General features: G+C 41.3%; 1 protein-coding gene across 1 annotated transcript in view; it reads left to right on the top strand.

The window, feature by feature from the left end:
• cttnbp2 (cortactin binding protein 2) overlaps positions 1–18,300 on the top strand; it is a 101,482-nt gene that overhangs the window by 33,793 nt on the left and 49,389 nt on the right. Inside the window, exons 3-4 of the mRNA XM_085283055.1 lie at positions 8,417–8,647; positions 15,956–17,381. Coding sequence (XP_085139181.1) covers positions 8,417–8,647; positions 15,956–17,381 — 1,657 coding nt within the window. The remainder of the gene's footprint in view (positions 1–8,416; positions 8,648–15,955; positions 17,382–18,300) is intronic.

The following is an 18,300-nucleotide window of genomic DNA, read 5'->3' as shown; positions in this document are numbered from 1 at the left end:
CCCAAACACTGACTCACACATCATCAGTTCATGAGAAAAAAGAGAGAAAAACTCATTTGAGTCTGAAACTCATACACAATGTTGAATCTTTGCCATACCTTGAAATGCAGGATGATCTGTGTTTTGGTTGAGTTTTTGTTGGTTGACAACATCATGCTGTTCAAGTTCTCCGAAGCTTTGAACTGTCAGCTCATAGTGGGGTCATAGCTGCGTGTGAACACAGCATAGGTGACAGCTAACATCTGCTTTGTTGGTTCTCACCTGTTATCATCTTTCCCTTTTATCCTCCCTTTCTTTCTCTCCTTTAATGCACACATCTCTCACATTCTCTCTGATAGTTACTTTTTTTAAAACATTCTGTTTGCCTCTCTTTTGACCTCTGAGTTTCCTTTCCTCTTTTATCTTATTCTAATTTATACTGTACATCCTCCATCTCCCCTGTTTATGGGTCCACCATATCTCCTGCAGCGTGCAACAGTCATCTGTTCTTCTATGTCAGATCTAATCCTTTTGCACATATTGATCCCTGCAGCAAAGATAAATCCTTCGTGACTGTGGGTCATCAAGTGTCAGATGCTCTTTCTCACTCACTGTGAGGATAGCTTTCTAATTCAGTGTTACAGTAAACCACCACACTTCATCATTCTGTGTGCTGATTGGGATTCATATGTAGTGTTTACATTTGACTTAAAATGTTGGGGATACCCCTCGCAGCTCTTTGAACCTACATATTCCTTACCTTTTTCAGCATGTATGAAGAAGTTATTAAGCAACAGTTTTAAAATATGAAATATTTTGCAGAAATAATAGCTGGGCCATGAATCCACTATATGACATCCATCCATCCGTCCTTTACCGATAACCGAGAGGCTCAGACCTCCCCCTCCCCACCCTTACTTGACTTACATGGTTTAACCAGGAAGCACTCTTATTAGATGCCCAAACTACCTCAGCTAGCTCCTTTCGAAGCGGAGTAGTAGCAGCTTTACTCTCATTTGGGAGTTCAGTCATTTTGAAGGACTCCTTCTCAACCTATCTCTTAGGCTGATTCCAGTCACCCTTTGGAGATAGCTCAGTTCCACTGCTTGAATCTGCGATCTTATTGTCATTACCTTAGGTTAGGTTAGGGGCTTAGACTGCTTTTACTCTCATCTCCCTCTTTACCCCATCAGACCAGTACAGTGTCCACACTGCAGATGCTAGAGGCAAACACCAGAACAGGGTGCAACCCCTCTCCGGGACACTAGTTCCAGAGCTCGAACCATGTGGTAAGGTGAGCCCGAATTATATCTAGCCAGCATCTATTAACCCTCAAACACAGCAACTCAGGCTCCTTCCCCACCAGAGAGATAATGTCCCAATAGCCAGCTTTAGCAGCTGACCAACAGACCCTCTGCCCCAACCGTTGATAGACACACACTGCACCCAATCCATATGGCATGAGCCTGCCCTCCTATGGGCTCACCACCCACCTCTTTATTCTGTGCCTGGTCAGGCTCCATGATTTAAGACCAGCTGAAGATCTCCCTCGATCTCCCTCCCCAGGCCTGGGTCCATAGTGGGGACCTGGTAACCATATCCTAAGTAGAATGAATTAGTTGAGTTTCTAAAGTTTTTTTATTTTTTATTTTTTTTACCCCCTGCATTGCCTTGGTCCTCTGGAAACAGTTGGCTATTAACCTCAAAAATGAATGTGATGTACAGTTTAGTGAGACATTTTAGATACACCTAATGCCACAATTCACATCCAAAATGTTTACATTTCCACAGTGTGAATGCAGGCAAGATACACATTCAAACATTCGTTGTAACTTCCTCATTTTAGTATAAAGCCTCACCGACACAGGCCTACAGACTACTTAAAGGCCATCTGCAACCACCAGAAGGGAAAGGTGTCAATTCTTCGACTGCTTGTGGAGGATAGAGGTTGTTGGCAGTTGCTGTGAAACTGATTGCCAAAGCCCTAATCAAACAGGCCCAGAGACTGGCCATTGAATTTTATCTTTAGTTTGCTTGTTTTGCATTGAGTTACTGGTTCCGTCTTGCTAACATAACCTAGGTTTAATACATGAGGTTAGGGTCCTCTGGTTTAAATGTGACACCCAAATCAGCTCACTGATAGATAATTTGAGAGAAAACAGTTGAAGTGAAGATTACTTAATTGGTGTGTGTGTGTGTGTGCGTGCATGTATGTGAATGACAGATGGTACTGCAGACATTTTCCATCCTCCCCAGGGTCAGTTCATCCCGAGGGACTATCCACACCCCCTGGTGACAAATGCACACACAAACAGACTGGAGAGCTTTTGGATGGTATGATATCCCCCTGCCAACACCCAATGTGTATGATGCGAGCTATACTATACAGTATTATGTATCTATGATCATCTTATACTTATGCATAAGGACTGTAATTAAAATGAGCCAAAGGTAGTTACATGGCTACATTTTAGAAAATAAACAGGACAATCCATCAGAACAAAATACTCTCATGAAGACAGATAACCTAAATAATGGCAAATGTTTGAATATAACACATGAAAGGAAAAGAAATAATTTTAAGGCAGAGTGTGGACTAAACAGCAATCTGACAGTAATGATGAATGTGTTTAGACTTAATTAGCAGCACTTTTATTAGATGAAAACAATTCAATAAATCATGTTAATTGTTAGACAAAATTATATTTTGGTTTTTTACTCTGTTTAACGGATCTAATCCTTGAGTGTCTGTTTTCTTATGATTATAACAAAGCAGCACTGACACTGACTTTTACTGTTTATTCTAACAATTAAATAATCAACTGATTGACTGAAATAAGACTAACCTGAGTGGTTAAAGCCAATATTTAGAATGCTCTTTGATAGCTCTTCAACTTAGGTACAATTGATCGATTGTACTGTTCAGGGAAGGAAACTGCTGCCACAAATCAATCATCTGATGTCATCCTATTCAACCCAACACGCAATACTGAACTCCAAACAAGAAAGAGAACCAGCAAATCATCACATCTGAGAAGCTGGAACTAGAAGGTGTTTGGTGTTTTTTGGTGATATAACGATTGAATACATGAGTCACTTTTCAATAGGGCAAAAAACAACCAGCAGCTGGCTGTTAATGACAGGAGGCTTTATAAAAATGTGTGTGTACACACACACACATATATATATATATATATATATATATATATATACATATATATATACATATATATATATATATATATATATATATATATATATATATATATATATATATATACATATATATACATATATATATATACATATATATATACATATATATATACATATATATATATATACATATATATATACATATATATATATATACATATATATATACATATATATATATATATATATACATATATATATATATATATATATATATATATATATATATATATATATATATATATATATATATATATATATATATATATATATATATATATATATATATATATATATATATATACACACATACATGCATGCTAAGCAGAAAGAGCTGTACAGGTGTCTTTTGGAATCTAGACACATGACTGTGTTTATAGTTCTTGAATCACTCATCGGAATAAAGTTAACCTTCACATCAGATATATTTATTTATTTATTTTAAAAAACCTTTCATTGAAACAAAGCCTTTTAGGATATACCTCCCATCCAGGTGTTCATGAATCATGTGAATAGTAGTTTTTTATCAGTTTATCACACCCCTTTTTTGACTCCCGAGCTAAGCAGCATCTCAAGCAACACACACTCAAATCAAGTGCCCTCAAAGCACATCCCTCTATTTTGGTCTAACGCTTGTGTGTGTTCTTCCGGACATGAACAGCTCCTCTGTTTGAATTTTTTGTTTTTTATATGGATTGAGTTGGGAGCCAACTGCTGACTTGATAGTCACAAGAATACATGCTGCTTCTTTCTCCACCATGCAATGTCTGGATTGCCCTCTCCAGATTTCTTTTCAAATAGATCTTTTCTTTCCCTCCTTCACTTCAGTGTTTCTCTCTTTTTTTCCCTGATTTTTATTCATTACAACTCTCCTTTTTTGTCCTTCTCTTCTAGTCCATCCCTACTGCTCTTCTGAGACCATCTTTCTTTTTCTGGCCACAATTTTGAACCCCATCTCCCAGCGAGTGCAGCATGCCTATAAAGGTTGATGCTAATAATACTGACATCTCACTCATAGCATACCACCAATGCTACACTAGTAAATACTCTAGAGTTACTAGCGCATAATCACCCCTCTGTTTTTCCCAAACCAGAATATATAAACATCTTATCTTAAACCTTAGTAAACCTCAGGGGTATGGCTCATGACATGTACTGTAACTAAAATATAGGGATGTTAGCCATATTTACATCCTAAAGTCACTGGAAACTTACAGTTCAAGGGTGATTTAGCCCTACTTTTATTAATTTATTTCAGCATGTTTATTACAAACATTTATTCTAAGAATATGTTTAATATTGTCTCCACTATTATTCATCAGCATTATCAAACAGGTGACCAGAACATATTGGTTAAATTTTTATCTTTTTTAAGAAAAGAAAAACAGATTTTTTTTATCAATGGATTTGCTCCTAAAGCATATACCCTTCAAAGCCTATTGTATGTTGTAGCTTCCCTGTGATAATCAATGTATCTATGGAATTAAGAGCCTCGGGGGAGCTTAGCATTTGACAGCTGAAGAGGTCTCAAAGGATTCGTGCTATTGGTCCAAGCCCTGACTCTGTAAATAGGGTGACCTACGATCCTGAGCCCCCGCCCCCAATCAGGAAATCTTGATGATCTGGTTCACAGGTTTAAATACGAAGGGAAAACAGAGGTGATTGAGGAAAAAGTTGTTGAACTACTCACGTATCATAAACGGCTCTTTTAATAATAATGAGAAAGGAAAGAAACAACATGCTAGCAAGTTGAGGCTTGTGAAATGAATAGTTTACTCATATTTAATGGGAATGCTCACCTAACCACCCAAAAACCTTTAGCCTGATAAATAATGTTCCTAATGTGAGCATAAAGAGCCGCTGACTGACTGAACTGGACTTAAATGGCCCCTGGTTCTATGTGAGCATTTACAGGGAGATCCTGAGAGGTGAAGGGAAGTTTAAAGCGCCTTGAGGCGACTGTTGTTGTGATTTGGTGCTATATAAATAAAATTGAATTGAAAGATGGCGCTACGTTGCTCCTAATTATTTCTTGCTGAGCTTTACAGATGGATTCCCTTAAGATGGTTTAGATGATACGTTCACTGAAGCTGGATTATGTAGCTTCAGAGCATAAGCAGCTATGGTATGAGGTCAAAACTCCGAGTACTCACCCAGCTGATGTTAATAAAGATTTTTGAGAGTAGAAAATATATTGTAATAAGTATTTTTACTAAGATTTTTTTTTTAAGATTCATCCATTTTAACTAAAATCTTCCCTCTGGTGTGGAAACTGAAGAATGTGACACTGGTGCCATTTTCTGCACTTTGCTGATTTCTGTGTTCTGGATGGTTTATTTTTGAATTTTTGATTTTTGAAAGGTTAAAGACATGAATTTTGAGTTTTTAACAGCTGTGAACCATTTTATAGACACTTTAGAATTAAATTAAATACAGAAAACTGCTTGTTTTAGTTATAAGTGTGGTTTTTAATGTCAACTCAAAGTTTATTGAAAGTAGCAAATTATTCCTGCAGGTATTATCTTCATGTTTGAAGTGTTTGTGAGAAAATTCAGCTTTTTCTCAAGTCTTTCCTCTTTCCAGTCTTTCCACACGGTCTTTTTGTTGTTGTTCTTCGGTTCCTCGTGCTCTTTCTTCCTCTCTGTCACGCACACCTACCTTTCCTCGGGGGCATGTTTATATTGGCCTGCTCACAGTCGGCCATCAGTATCCAGACCTGCCTCAGCGCTCTTAGAATTGACCATCAATCTCTATCCTCTGCGCTCTTTATGTGAGCGTGTTACTGTTTGACTCTGCAGACTTACTTTTCCTTCTTTGGAAACGCATCTTGCAGCTCCGTCCTGCCATTCATTCCTCTCTGTCCCTGCTGTCTGTGGCTTTGTCTTACACTTGGCTTTCCCTCCCCCCACATAAAATTTAAGTCCCAACCCTTTAAGTAACCCTAGTTATTAATTACTCACCATTTTTCTACTGCTGATCAATATGAATCATGACTGTGAAATCATTCCAAAACTGCAATTCAAATCTTAGATTAAGGCACCTCCTTTTTGCTTAAAGAGCACATCAAATGGTTTGTCCTTCATAAATGCCTTGACTCAGTTATATGTTATAGATCGAAAGACGACCTTCACCCAACTCTGATGGCTTTTGTTTTATTGCAGTGTATTCCTGAAACATGTATTACTCTTTCAGCACTACTTATGGTCTGTGCAGGTTTGCAGCCGCTTTACTGCCGCCAAGTGGATTTTGGTTAGGCAGTATTTGGCCAATCAATGGTCATTTGTTTTCGGTCAGAAAGAAGACCGGTTCAACAGGGGTAATGTTACTGAGGCTAATAAATGCCAGATTCTGCTTGAAGCAGCTGTGAAAAACACTGGATCTTACAGAAGATGTTTCCCCTCTATAACCTGCAGGATTTGATGCAGTGAGCTGTTTCAGGGGAATATACATCAAGAAAAACAAATTCCTCTCTGAAAATATAGCATGCAAGCTATTATGCTAATGTATTGTTAACTAATATATTATTAGCACTATTAGAGTACTAATCAGGTGGAACCATATGATCTTCCGCGGCACACCTGATCATTTCTGACGGCACACCTATGTGCTGCGGCACAGTGGCTGGGAAACACTGAGTCTTTAGGGTCGGTCCAACTGCAAAATGAGAGTCTATGAAGAGCAACTGGTCAGCCTGGTGGTTGCTGGCAAAAAAGATAAGTTGGCAAGAACTGTAACGTAAACAGGAAAGTTGTGGCTATGACTAGAAAAAATAAATAATTTAACATAGGTACACACTGACTACTGAACCCAACACAAGTGTAGAGTCGCAGTTTTAGTGCTTCACTCAGAGCACATTGCCCCTGCTGTGTGTACAGCCAGCTCTGTTTGATAGCTTCTTTTCTTTTTTTTTACCTGCAAAAGTGTACACCCAGACTTTCTAAAGCCACACGGATAATGTGAATTTTTTTCCCCTGGTGTCTGTATACACTTGACAAAATTTTGCTGAAAACAAGTCAGATGTTTACTACCGCTGTTAGCTTTGTTTTTGTTTTTTGGCCAATCACGAGTCTGCTGCATTCATATACTGTTTGGAAAGACATGCTATCTTGGGACGCTGATTTGCTGAAGCATTAAGCATTCTGTTTACATTCTACTGGAAGTCCAAAGCTGGAAGATGAATGATAAACATTAGAGTGTGCAGCTGAAAAGATTTTCAGCCATGCTTGAAGTTTGTAGTTAGCAAAGGATCTTCTACGTAACTGCAAAGGGACACCATGTTTTCAATTAAGAATGGAAACAGTCATGCCAGTATAGCCGTGTTCTCTTATTATACCACAGCCCTCCTGTGTGTACAGTCTTCCGAGCTGGTCAGAGGTATCTCCCATCGCCATGTACCAGTGTAACCTGAGCGCAGTTGTGCCTGCTTCAGTGCTGAATGCTTGTGGAGTCATGCGGTTGGGGTAATAACATTTAGGGGGGAAGAGTTGGTTGGTTCGTAGTTCCACAGCATGGCCTGAGCTTCCTTTTATTTTGCTTGTTGTTTTTTTTGTTTTGTTTTGTTTTGTTTTGTTTTTTGAAGCACTGTGTAGGGGTAGGTTGGGTGTTAATGGTGGACTGGTAAAAGCTTTGAGCTCTCCAAATCACCGTAAATATGTCCTCTCCTGCTCGTTAGCTGTTATTTACTGTAATGTAATTATGGGTGAGTTTGTTTGGGACACAAACTGACCCTGATGATGGCCACGGGACCAGACGAGTTTGTCAAGTAATAAAGTTTCAGTGTTGCTTGAGCTTCAACCTCTTTGGGACATAAATTTCCCATGGGTAGCAGAGAGCTCTCCAAATAAAAGTTGAGAAATGCTTAACAAAGTGAAGAAAATAAACCACAGTTTGACGCCTTTCATCTTGTTACCCCGTGTGCTTTTTCGACACGTACACTTTTGATCTAGGTCACTGGATGAGGTTAAGGAGAGAACGTCATTCCTTATCAAAGGCTTTTTGTTTTTGTCTTACATTATACCAATGTCAAAGTACTGTTAGTTAACGCACTGTTTTCTGGTTGTACGCTAATTCTATAACATATCTACAGTATGAGATTATATGTGTGATTCTGGTTGAAAACCTGGAAACATTCTATATATTATTTTTCATCAAAATCATTTTACTCATGTAGTGTAAACAAGTTAAATAGCACCTTTTCTGCTTTTTTCTATATCCCCTCCAGGCTCAGCGGAAGGAGGTTTTTCTTCAAGAACGGTACAGCCACTACAGCCTGACTGACCCCTACCTGGCACTTCAGAGGGACTTCGAAGGCGGGGTCCCCGGAGGAGACAAGGAACGGCGTCCCCTAGGGTCCAGCCCCATCTCCATCTTGGAGGCCGTCATGGCACACTGCAGAAAGATGCAGGAACGCATGTCAGCCCAGCTGGCTGCTGCCGAAAGCCGTCAGAAAAGGGTAAGACATTGCTGGGGGGGGATTTCTGTTGGTGGAGAAGGTTGGAGTTGAAAACAAAAATAGAGAGTGCATGGCCTTGTGACCGTGAAACTAAAACGCCACCTGTACGGTTGCTAAGGAAAGATTTAATTTCTCACATGAGATCCAATCTCTTCGCTTCTGCTTTTTTAAACCAGAACTCCCAACCAGACACAACAGTGGAAGCTAAACGTCTCAGGATGTTTACTGCAGGCATTGACAATAATTACTGTAACTTAATTGGATTTTTGTTTTGTAAACAGTCCTTGTGCAGAAATGCTTTGGAGAACTGAATCTACTGGAACGATTATCAGCTGCTGCATGGCGTCGGAACAAAATGGATTAAAGAGCAACTAGCGCATTTATTTATTTATGGTGTTGCTTCCTGCAGCACCGCTTATTGTATAATTAGTCAAACAAATGTTGACATTATTCATTTAGAAGAGGTTCATGAACTGCCCATTGATAAATGTCACATGATATCCAATCATTATAGGAGGGAAACACATAGAACAGTGTTTCCTGTGCTGCCAGACAGTTACAAGGTTTGTGTGTCCAAAATGCCGAATGGTTGTTAAATCTGAACGCGTGAAAGAAGCTTTGATTAAATTTGTGTTGTATCCTTTCCAAAAGTATTACTTTGGATTTGATATAAAAAAAAATTCTTGCCTTTAAATGGAAGGAGCTGTATGTGCGTCAGAATTTGTAGCTTGTTCATGGACTTTCTTTGGTTGGGAGGTGATCTACAATGTCTTGAAGCAAATGCTCTAGTATGTTAAACCATGTTTTGTCATCGGTTCTGCATTGGTCATATGACTGAAAGATATGAATAGTCACTATGTTGTTACATTGACTTAATAGTATATTTATGTCTTAAGCTGCCTCTGAGCTCACATCATTTACTTACCAGCAATAATACTGCAGTGTTTAGCATTACTGCTTTTTAGCATTAGTCTTCAAGTGAAGCCAAGGCTGGCACAATTTTTTTTTTTTTTTCTTTTAAATCATCTTGTCATAAACTGAAGTTGTGCTGCTAGGAAAAAACCCAAGGGAACACCAAGATAATCAGGAATCGTGCCCTGTGGACGGTGAAAGTTTGGAGAATTTAACTGCAAGCTACTGAGATATTTCATTGTGAGCTGGACCAGCAGAAAAACCAACACCACCATCATTAGAGCCGTGTAGCTGCGGTAGCAGAGACTGGTCAGTCGCATTTTCCAAAATGTCTAATTTCTGAGCTTATGTTTGTTTCAAGTTAAATTGTAGTGAATAGGTGGCTATATTCAGTCAAGTTTAATGAAATCTATTTGCATCTTCTCTTTGACCACAGATTGAGTTTATTTACACAGAATTCAAATCTCTGAGGCTGAAATCCTCCAAAGGAAGTTGTGGGAAAGAGAAAATTCGACGCTTGTCTGTGTATATTAATGTTTCTCCTGAATGCATGGGTATTGTATGAATGGGGGAAGAGTGGAGTAACAGTGTGTCTGTGTTGTGTGCAAACCTAATACCTATTTTCTGGTGTGTCAGTTCTGCTTTTGTGTACAAACTCATATACGCACATGCAGTGTGTGTATTTGAGTGTGTGTTTGTTCGAGGTCTCTTTAGGATTAGAAAGCCCTGATTAACTGGGCAGCCAGATGTCTGCTATCCCTCTGTCCCATTTTCGCTGTTTCTCTTTTTCCTCTCATATATGTGTTCAGACATGAGGCTGGAAGACTGAGTGTGTGAACAATAAAGAAAATACTCTGTTAAAGTGTATGTCCTGTCCATGAACCCTGAAACACAGATTTAGTTTGAAGCCACACTGAACCTTTGTAAGTAACCACACACATAAATACACAGAGAGGAGGTATGGACGAAGGAAGGAGTGGAAGGAAGGGAGAGGTAGGAGTCGGTGTTTTGACAGGAAAGCTGGCTAAATAGAGTGTGTGTGCGTGCGTGCGTGCGTGCGTTATCCTTAATGTGCAGCCATATGTGGATTGTTGAATTATTTGGCATAAAAATATAAACGGTAACTTTTAAAAGAAATTGAATTTTCCAGATCTTAAATAGAAAAATGACAAATGATGCTTCTGTCCATGAAGTTAGAATCAGATGTTACAGTTTAGGAGCAAAGATTAGAACATTTTCAGGAAGTGAGAGAAGTAACCTGTGACATGTAGAGGTTGTCTTACTGTTTCTCTGTTACTGACAAGTGTTTGTTGTCATCAGGTGAAGATTTAAAACCTCTCTTTAGGGGTTTAAGGAGGAAAAGTTTGTGAATGGAATTTTAAATTAATTAAAAAAGGATTGCAGTAAAAGTATCTGTTTGGCTGGGACTGGCTGCGACAGGAAACTCATCCAAAAAACAGATGGTTTAATGCAAAAAGAAGTCTCACAATGCCCCAGTGTCATCACATGCCCTGCAGATAACTGTGAAACCAATATTTAGTTTGCCAAAGAAGATTCAGACAAACAATTTATGTTCTCTGGACAAGTAGACCAAAGATCGAGTTATATAGGGACAGTAACTGTAGGCATGTTCGGCGCTGATCAAAGGCAGCTTTTCAGAAGAACAGTTTCACACCAGCTGTACAGCAAACTTTTTAAAATCTTCGGATTCTCAGGTTGATTTGCCAGTCAGTGAACTATGAGAAGATGCTGTGAAGCCATCTGCTGGAAAGCTCAACCAAAAAAGTAAATAAAAAAATATATATTTTATTAGAATTAGAATAATATAGAATTTCCCAGAATTTAAAGCCATTTAAAATTTTGCAAAAAAGTTAAAAGACCAATGAAGTTTGTTTGTTTGTTTGTTTGTTTTTTGGTCAAATGTCAAAAGGACTGGTGAAAAAAAGTGTTTTTATGAAAGGGCAGGAGAATAGCTTCTGGTGATATTTTGGTTAAATAAATAGAAATAATTAAAATAAAAATAATTTAATAATAAATTGATCATCTTTACTATACAACAGTTTCATTGAGTTGTACCACAACATCTGAGGTTTTATTTCAGTCCACTCTGGTCTTATTTTAAAGGATCACTTACTTGTCGTGGGTTTTCTGCGTCTAGTTTGGTCCCAAATAAGTAAATTGCACCGAACTTTTATGGATACTGCATCTCTTCACCATGTGAAGCTCTTTGGTTTCTTTGGTTATGCCTTTAGAAATGTTACAAAACAATAAGAAATGCGGACTGAGTGATGGAGCCGCCAGAAAGTTCACCTATCTCCTAATTAACCATGTGATTTGTACCACAATGCCAAGACTGGTATTTTGATTTGGAATGTACCATTTTTGTAGTGTTCTCTACAGTTAGGTTTGCAGAGTCTTCTGGAATTGAGTAAAACTGAAAATTATGGTTATTTTCTTAGGATTGCACAGTGCATCACATGGCAGATTTAATATTCTCACAAGACAGTTTGGCCTGAAAACAGAAAGTGCACCACTTCACCTGTGAAACCACTCTCAGTACTGCTGAGAAACATGGTTGTATGACTTTGAACTACAGCGGTTTTGCTTCTTTTTAGCCCCCCAAAACACACTTAAATATAAAAGAAGCAACAACAGACAGCAATGTACTCTCATTTGACATGGTGAATATAAATTGGTGAAATGGAGATTTGTATGAGATTGTTCCTTAAGTTTTTTGCAGTTGCTGTGGTGCTACATTATGATTTTTGGTGCAACGTACTAGAAGAGCGCATCCTCTTCTAAGGTGGAAGCTGTGTACTCTTTTTGGTGTATAATAAATCACCATATCACCACTGATTGCCCAGTTGTAGCCAAACAATCAATCAGCAAATGTGTCAGGCAGGTTTCACTGGAACTCTTAAAATGACCAGTGACACAACAACAAACCAGCACTGCTAAAAGACACAGGCTTAGCATGCTTGGAGAGATCTTCTGGTTGCTGGGTAGAGTGAATTTCACCTGGCTAGTTCGTGCTATCTTTATCCCCTCCGTCTGTTTCCACTTCTGTTGTCCTCCTGTGAGTAAGCTACTGAATTATCCATGAGGTCTTAGCCAAGCTGAAGACAATCACGCAGTTAATACATAACACACTCTGAACTTGTTCATGGGAATAATAAAGGCAATCCCCAAGTCCTGCTATCTCCTTCTCCATGAATCAGTCATGAAGTTGGAGAAAGACCCTATCCAACCCTACAACTAACACCCTACTGCCACTTTAAAGGACCACCATTAACCTGTATAAAGAGATTTTACATAACAATTTGTATCATCTGTAGGCATAGTATAAAATTTCTGGAAACTCTTTGTAGCCCACTTGTATTAAGAGTGCTGTTAGCAATAGCAGTAATTTAAAAAATCATCATAGACAATCTATAAGATAATTGAAAATCACACCTACAGTAAAAAAAAACTTGGTGTGGTATGGTGCTGGTGGGGTGTGAGTCTGAATCTGGAATTTAAAGAAATCTAAAGCTGGGAAGTTTTCTATCTGCAAAGTATTCTGTCTGTTACACCATTGTCTACAATACGCCAAACCATTTAGAAATGAATATAATAAAAGACTGTAGCTTTTTCAAGTTGTCCTTAATCGGAGACATGGAGTCATGCATATTACAGAGTTATCTTAATCCCACATGGTTTTAATCTAGTCCTCCCAGTGTGTTTCGACATGTACAGCGTTCCTAAATGTTTTTCTGAGGCATTAGGCTGACTTACAGCAGACATAATCCTCACCCAATTAGCAGCTAGTCGTAACACCTCCTTTTGAGTAACAACTGGCATTCCCCTGGCTCTCCTCCTGCTTATAAAGCCCTTACTTCTCCTCAACATCAGCTGGTGGTGATATCTATTCCCTGATGGTTTGGAACAGCAGGAGTGAAGGAGTTAGCTAAGGCTGGGAGGGGTCTCACTTGGGATAGGAGCTGCAGAGTGTCAGCTCTATTGTTTGGGGCTTGTTAGAGAGATGGGGTCAGTTGGGTCGAGAGCCCCAGTTAAGCCCCCCCTGTGAAGCCAACTCTGAGCTAATAATAGCAGCGATGCTCCAGATATAGAGGCCGCTGGTCTGACAAGTCATCGAAATTCAACCGTGTGTAGAGACTCTGACATAGAGACGCATAAATTCAACCACCCTGTAGAGGAATAAGACCTGTCTTGTCTGTCTGTTTTAATTCAGCTACTTTGTCTGGCTGATTTGATTAATCTGGGTTAAACTATGTTCCCTGTTCTCCTAAAAAAAAAAAAAAGGTTCAATTTTTGTTTGATTTATTAATGCATTTGCAATTGAGGTGCTGCATTGCCTCAGAATGTAAGCAGTTGGATTTTCAATTCAGGTTCAGCTATTGAACCTGAAGTTTACTATGGTATTAAAAGACGTGTCAGATTGCTTTATAAGATCATAACAAAGACATGGTGCTGGTGAGGTGTGAGCTGGGGATTGGATATTTGACATACGTGTGACGCTTACTGAGCTTGTACAGCACATACAATCTGTGAGTTTTGTGGTATGCTTGATCGCAACTGATTTATTTTAAAGATGTCAGTGAATTGTCATTATGTCACATGCCCAGTGGTAAAATGCTTCGAGAAGCTGATCAGGGACTTCATCTGCTCTGCACTACCCGACTCACTGGACCCTCTACAGTTTGCATACCGCCACAACAGGTCCACTGATGATGCCATAGCCCTGACACTACACACTGCCCTGTCACACCTGGAGAAGAGAGACACGTATGTGAGAATGCTGTTTGTAGATTACAGCTCAGCATTCAATACCATCGTTCCCTCGAAGCTGGACAGGAAACTGCAGGATCTAGGACTGAGAAGCTCCCTCTGCAGCTGGATCCTTAGCTTCCTGTCTGACAGACGCCAAGTGGTCAGACTGGGCAGCATCACCTCATCCCCCATCACACTGAACACTGGTGCTCCACAGGGGTGTGTACTGAGCCCTCTCCTGTACTCACTCTACACCTACGACTGCACAGCCACTAACAGCTCCAACATCATTGTGAAGTTTGCGGACGACACTACAGTGGTGGGTCTTATCACCAACGGTGATGAGACGGCTTACAGGGAGGAGGTCAGCGCCCTGACCCACTGGTGTCAAGACAACCATCTCACCCTCAACGTCGCAAAGACAAAGGAGTTGATAGTGGACTTCCGGAGGTGCAGAGAAGTACACACCCCCATCACCATCAACGGCGCTGCTGTGGAGAGAGTGAGCAGCTTCCGGTTCCTTGGAGTACATCTGGCTGAGGATCTTACGTGGTCAGTACACACAAACAAAACAGTGAAGAAGGCGCAGCAGCGCCTCTTCTTTCTCAGGAGACTGAAAAGATTCGGCATGAGCCCCCGCATCCTCAGGACCTTCTATCACTGTGCCATTGAGAGCATCCTCACTGGATGCATCACCACCTGGTATGGCAACAGCACCGCCTACAACTGCAAAGCTCTCCAGAGAGTAGTGCGGTGCTCTGAACGGATAATTGCAGGTGAGCTTCCCTCCCTCCAAGACATCTACAGGAAGCGCTGCCTGAGGAAAGCGGGGAGGATCATCAAGGACTCCAGTCACCCCAGCCATAAACTGTTCAGACTGCTTCCATCAGGAAGGAGGTTCTGCAGCATCCGGTCCCGTACCAGCAGACTGAGAGACAGCTTCTTCCACCAGGCCATCAGACTGCTGAACACGTCATAGACACCTCAGCTTCACTACTGGAACTTCAACATTATGCACTCCATACTGTATATAAATGCCACTTGTTTTGCACATATTCAACTCTGTATATTTTATATATTTTATTATTATTATTATTATTTTTTTTTTTATTTATTTATTTTTTTTACTATTTAATTTGTAAAAATGTGTATACACACACACACACACACACACACACACACACACACACACACACACAGGTAAATATTTAGTATACACATCCAGAAATGCATACACTATTATATATTGTACATATATTTATTAGTTTCAGGTTGGCCATTCTTGTATTCTGCTCATTTGTGTTGTTGTGTTTGCACATCTCTGTTGCTTGTGGGGCTCGCACACAAGAATTTCACTCGCATGTGCTGTGCCAGTGTGCCTGCACATGTGATGTGACAATAAAAGTGATTTGATTTGATTTTGATTTGATTTGATTTGTAATACTGTCACTAAAGACGTTGTAGAGGTAAATTATATCCTCTTGTATCTGCACACATGTAACCTGAATTACTTAGCGTGATTTCTTTCTTGGTTTCTTATTGTGTATATATTCAAGTTTCAGCTATAATGTCTGTGATCTGTAATACTGCTCTCAGACCTCGTGTGTCTTTTCTTTTCTTTTTCAGCTGGAGATGGAGAAACTGCAGCTCCAGAGTTTAGAGCAGGAGCACCGCAAGCTGACGGCACAGCTGAAGGATGAGCGTGAGAAGAACAAGCATATTGTCATGATGCTAGTCCGAGAGTGCAAGCAGCTTGCCACACGGGTCGTAGAGGAGTCACAGCGCTTTGATGAACTCCAGGCTCGCCTGGATGAGGAGAGTCGCACCTCTGGCCGACTCCAGGAGGAGTTGAGCTCTGAGCGCCAGCGCAGCCAACAGATGGAGGCAAAGATGGAGAAGCAGCTGTCAGAGTTTGACACGGAGCGTGAACAGCTGCGTGCAAGGCTGGGCCGTGAGGAGTCAGAAAGCCTGAGTCTGCGGCAGCAGGTGGAGCAGCTCAGGACTGAAAGGGGTGAAGGCAAGGATGGAGCTGGTCTGCCTGCTGCTAGTAGACCAGAACCTGCTGCTGCCACCAGTACGCCACCCAAACCTAAAGCTCTGACGTCTGTTTCTGTAGCTACAGAGCCCATTAGTTCTCGAACAGCGTCTTGCCAAACGGACCTGCCTCCCACAGAGGTGGAGGGTCCTAAGAAGTCCCCTCTCACTATACCTGTCAAACCAACCCCTGCCAACTATGTGGGCCTGAGCCTGCCAAAGACGACTGGCCGGGGGATCGTCCACAGCAGCTCAGGAGGACTGGCACAGACAGAAAATGGCTCAGAGGGCAATGCCCCCCACGGCTTACCCAGCGGGGTCAGTCCCCGTGTCCAGGCTGCCCGCTACAAGTTCCAGGAACAGGACCAAAATGGCACGGCATCCCAGAGTCCTCCAGCTCGTGACCTTTCTCCCACCAACCGCGATAACTTTGCTGCCAAGCAGCAAGCACGTCACACCGTCACGCAGGTCCTCTCACGCTTCACCAGCCCTCCTGCAGGAGGGACTGGACCCCTGCGTCCAGGCCTGCCCCATTCTGCCTCAGAGGGAGGCCCTTTTCCCAGCCGCCTGAGCCACCCTATTGGCCTCAAGTCTCCCACGGTGGCCAGGATCGACAGGGGAAACCCTCCTCCTATACCTCCCAAAAAGCCAGGGCTTTCCCAGACACCTTCTCCTCCTCATCCACCCATCAAGGGAGTGGGGGACAGCAGCCGCACCCCTGGGGCTGGGTTAAAACCAGCCACACCCCAGCTGCCGCCAAAACCGGCCTTGGACCTGGTCCCAGCCCTGACGGCCTCTCAGGTGGGTGCCTGCCCCCCGTGCCGTTCCCCAGGGCCTGGCCGGGGCCCTCAGCGGCATCCAACAGCAGCATGTTCAGAGTGCCCCCCAGTCATCAGCTCTGCCACCACTGTCAGTAGCCCCTCCTCCATAAACCCCCCCTCCACCTCCTCCTCCATTAGTGCTCCATCCTCCTGTAGTCCCCGTGCCTCATCAGGCAGCCCCCTGGCAACAGCATCAGGTAAAGGGGCTCCTTTTTGCTGCATCTCCCTCCAATTCTGCCCACTGCCTCTTTTCTTTACCTGTCTTTCCAAGATCCTAGCCTTGCCTATCTTAGGACAGCATAAGGATCAGTTCACAGGAAAACTGGTATAACTGCAGAAACGACACATGGGTCAGCTCGGTTTATGTTCTTGCCCCCCCAACCCTGAAAAGCCTTACAAGATCCAATGCTACTCACTGCATTTTCTCTCAACTTATCTCTCCTTCTCTGCCTTTAATGTGCCCTCCCCCTGAGCACCTTTCATCTCCCATGATGTCACATTAGACATGTCAGCATCAGTATCAGCAGCAGACATTTAGATCATGTCACTAGGATGTGTCTGACTGTTGCTCAGAGACAAGAGGTTAACAAAAGGAGAATTTCAGGGTGAACTGAGACAGGCCAGCGCCCCTCCCGATGCTCTCTTGTATTCATATTGGTTTGTTGGGCTTTCTAAAAATAACCCCCTATCCTCTCTGAAGCTGATGCCAGAGGCTGCTCTCTCCTTCCCTTCCCCTTTTCCATCCTCCAGTAGCATGCAATGATTACTCCTCCACTTCCTGCACTCCTTCCTGTTTCAGCTTCCATTAACTAGTCTGACTGACTGTTTGCCATTGACAGCACTCTATATGCAACTTGTTCGCTTTGATATAAATGTTAGCTTTTATATTCACTGTAATGTGATTTTCATGCTTTTATTGGTTGCACTGTGTGGTGTGATTAAAGTTAGATCCAGCTTATTAGAACTTTGGTATTATTTTGATGTTTAGGTTCAATATTTCTGTATTGTCTGGTTGAAACACTTAGTAATGTCTGTTTTCCCAGATTTCCACCAGGGTATAGCAAAAGCTACAAAACCATGACCATGATATATATTTAATATATATCATATATATCA

This window comes from Mchenga conophoros, linkage group LG7, assembly GCF_057382185.1.
Source record: "Mchenga conophoros isolate Kocher_MC1m ecotype Shallow Benthic linkage group LG7, M_conophoros_male_GT1.1, whole genome shotgun sequence".
Taxonomy (NCBI): domain Eukaryota; kingdom Metazoa; phylum Chordata; class Actinopteri; order Cichliformes; family Cichlidae; genus Mchenga; species Mchenga conophoros.
The sequence above is the reverse complement of the archived record's forward strand: the minus strand, read 5'-3'. Positions and strand labels throughout refer to the sequence as shown.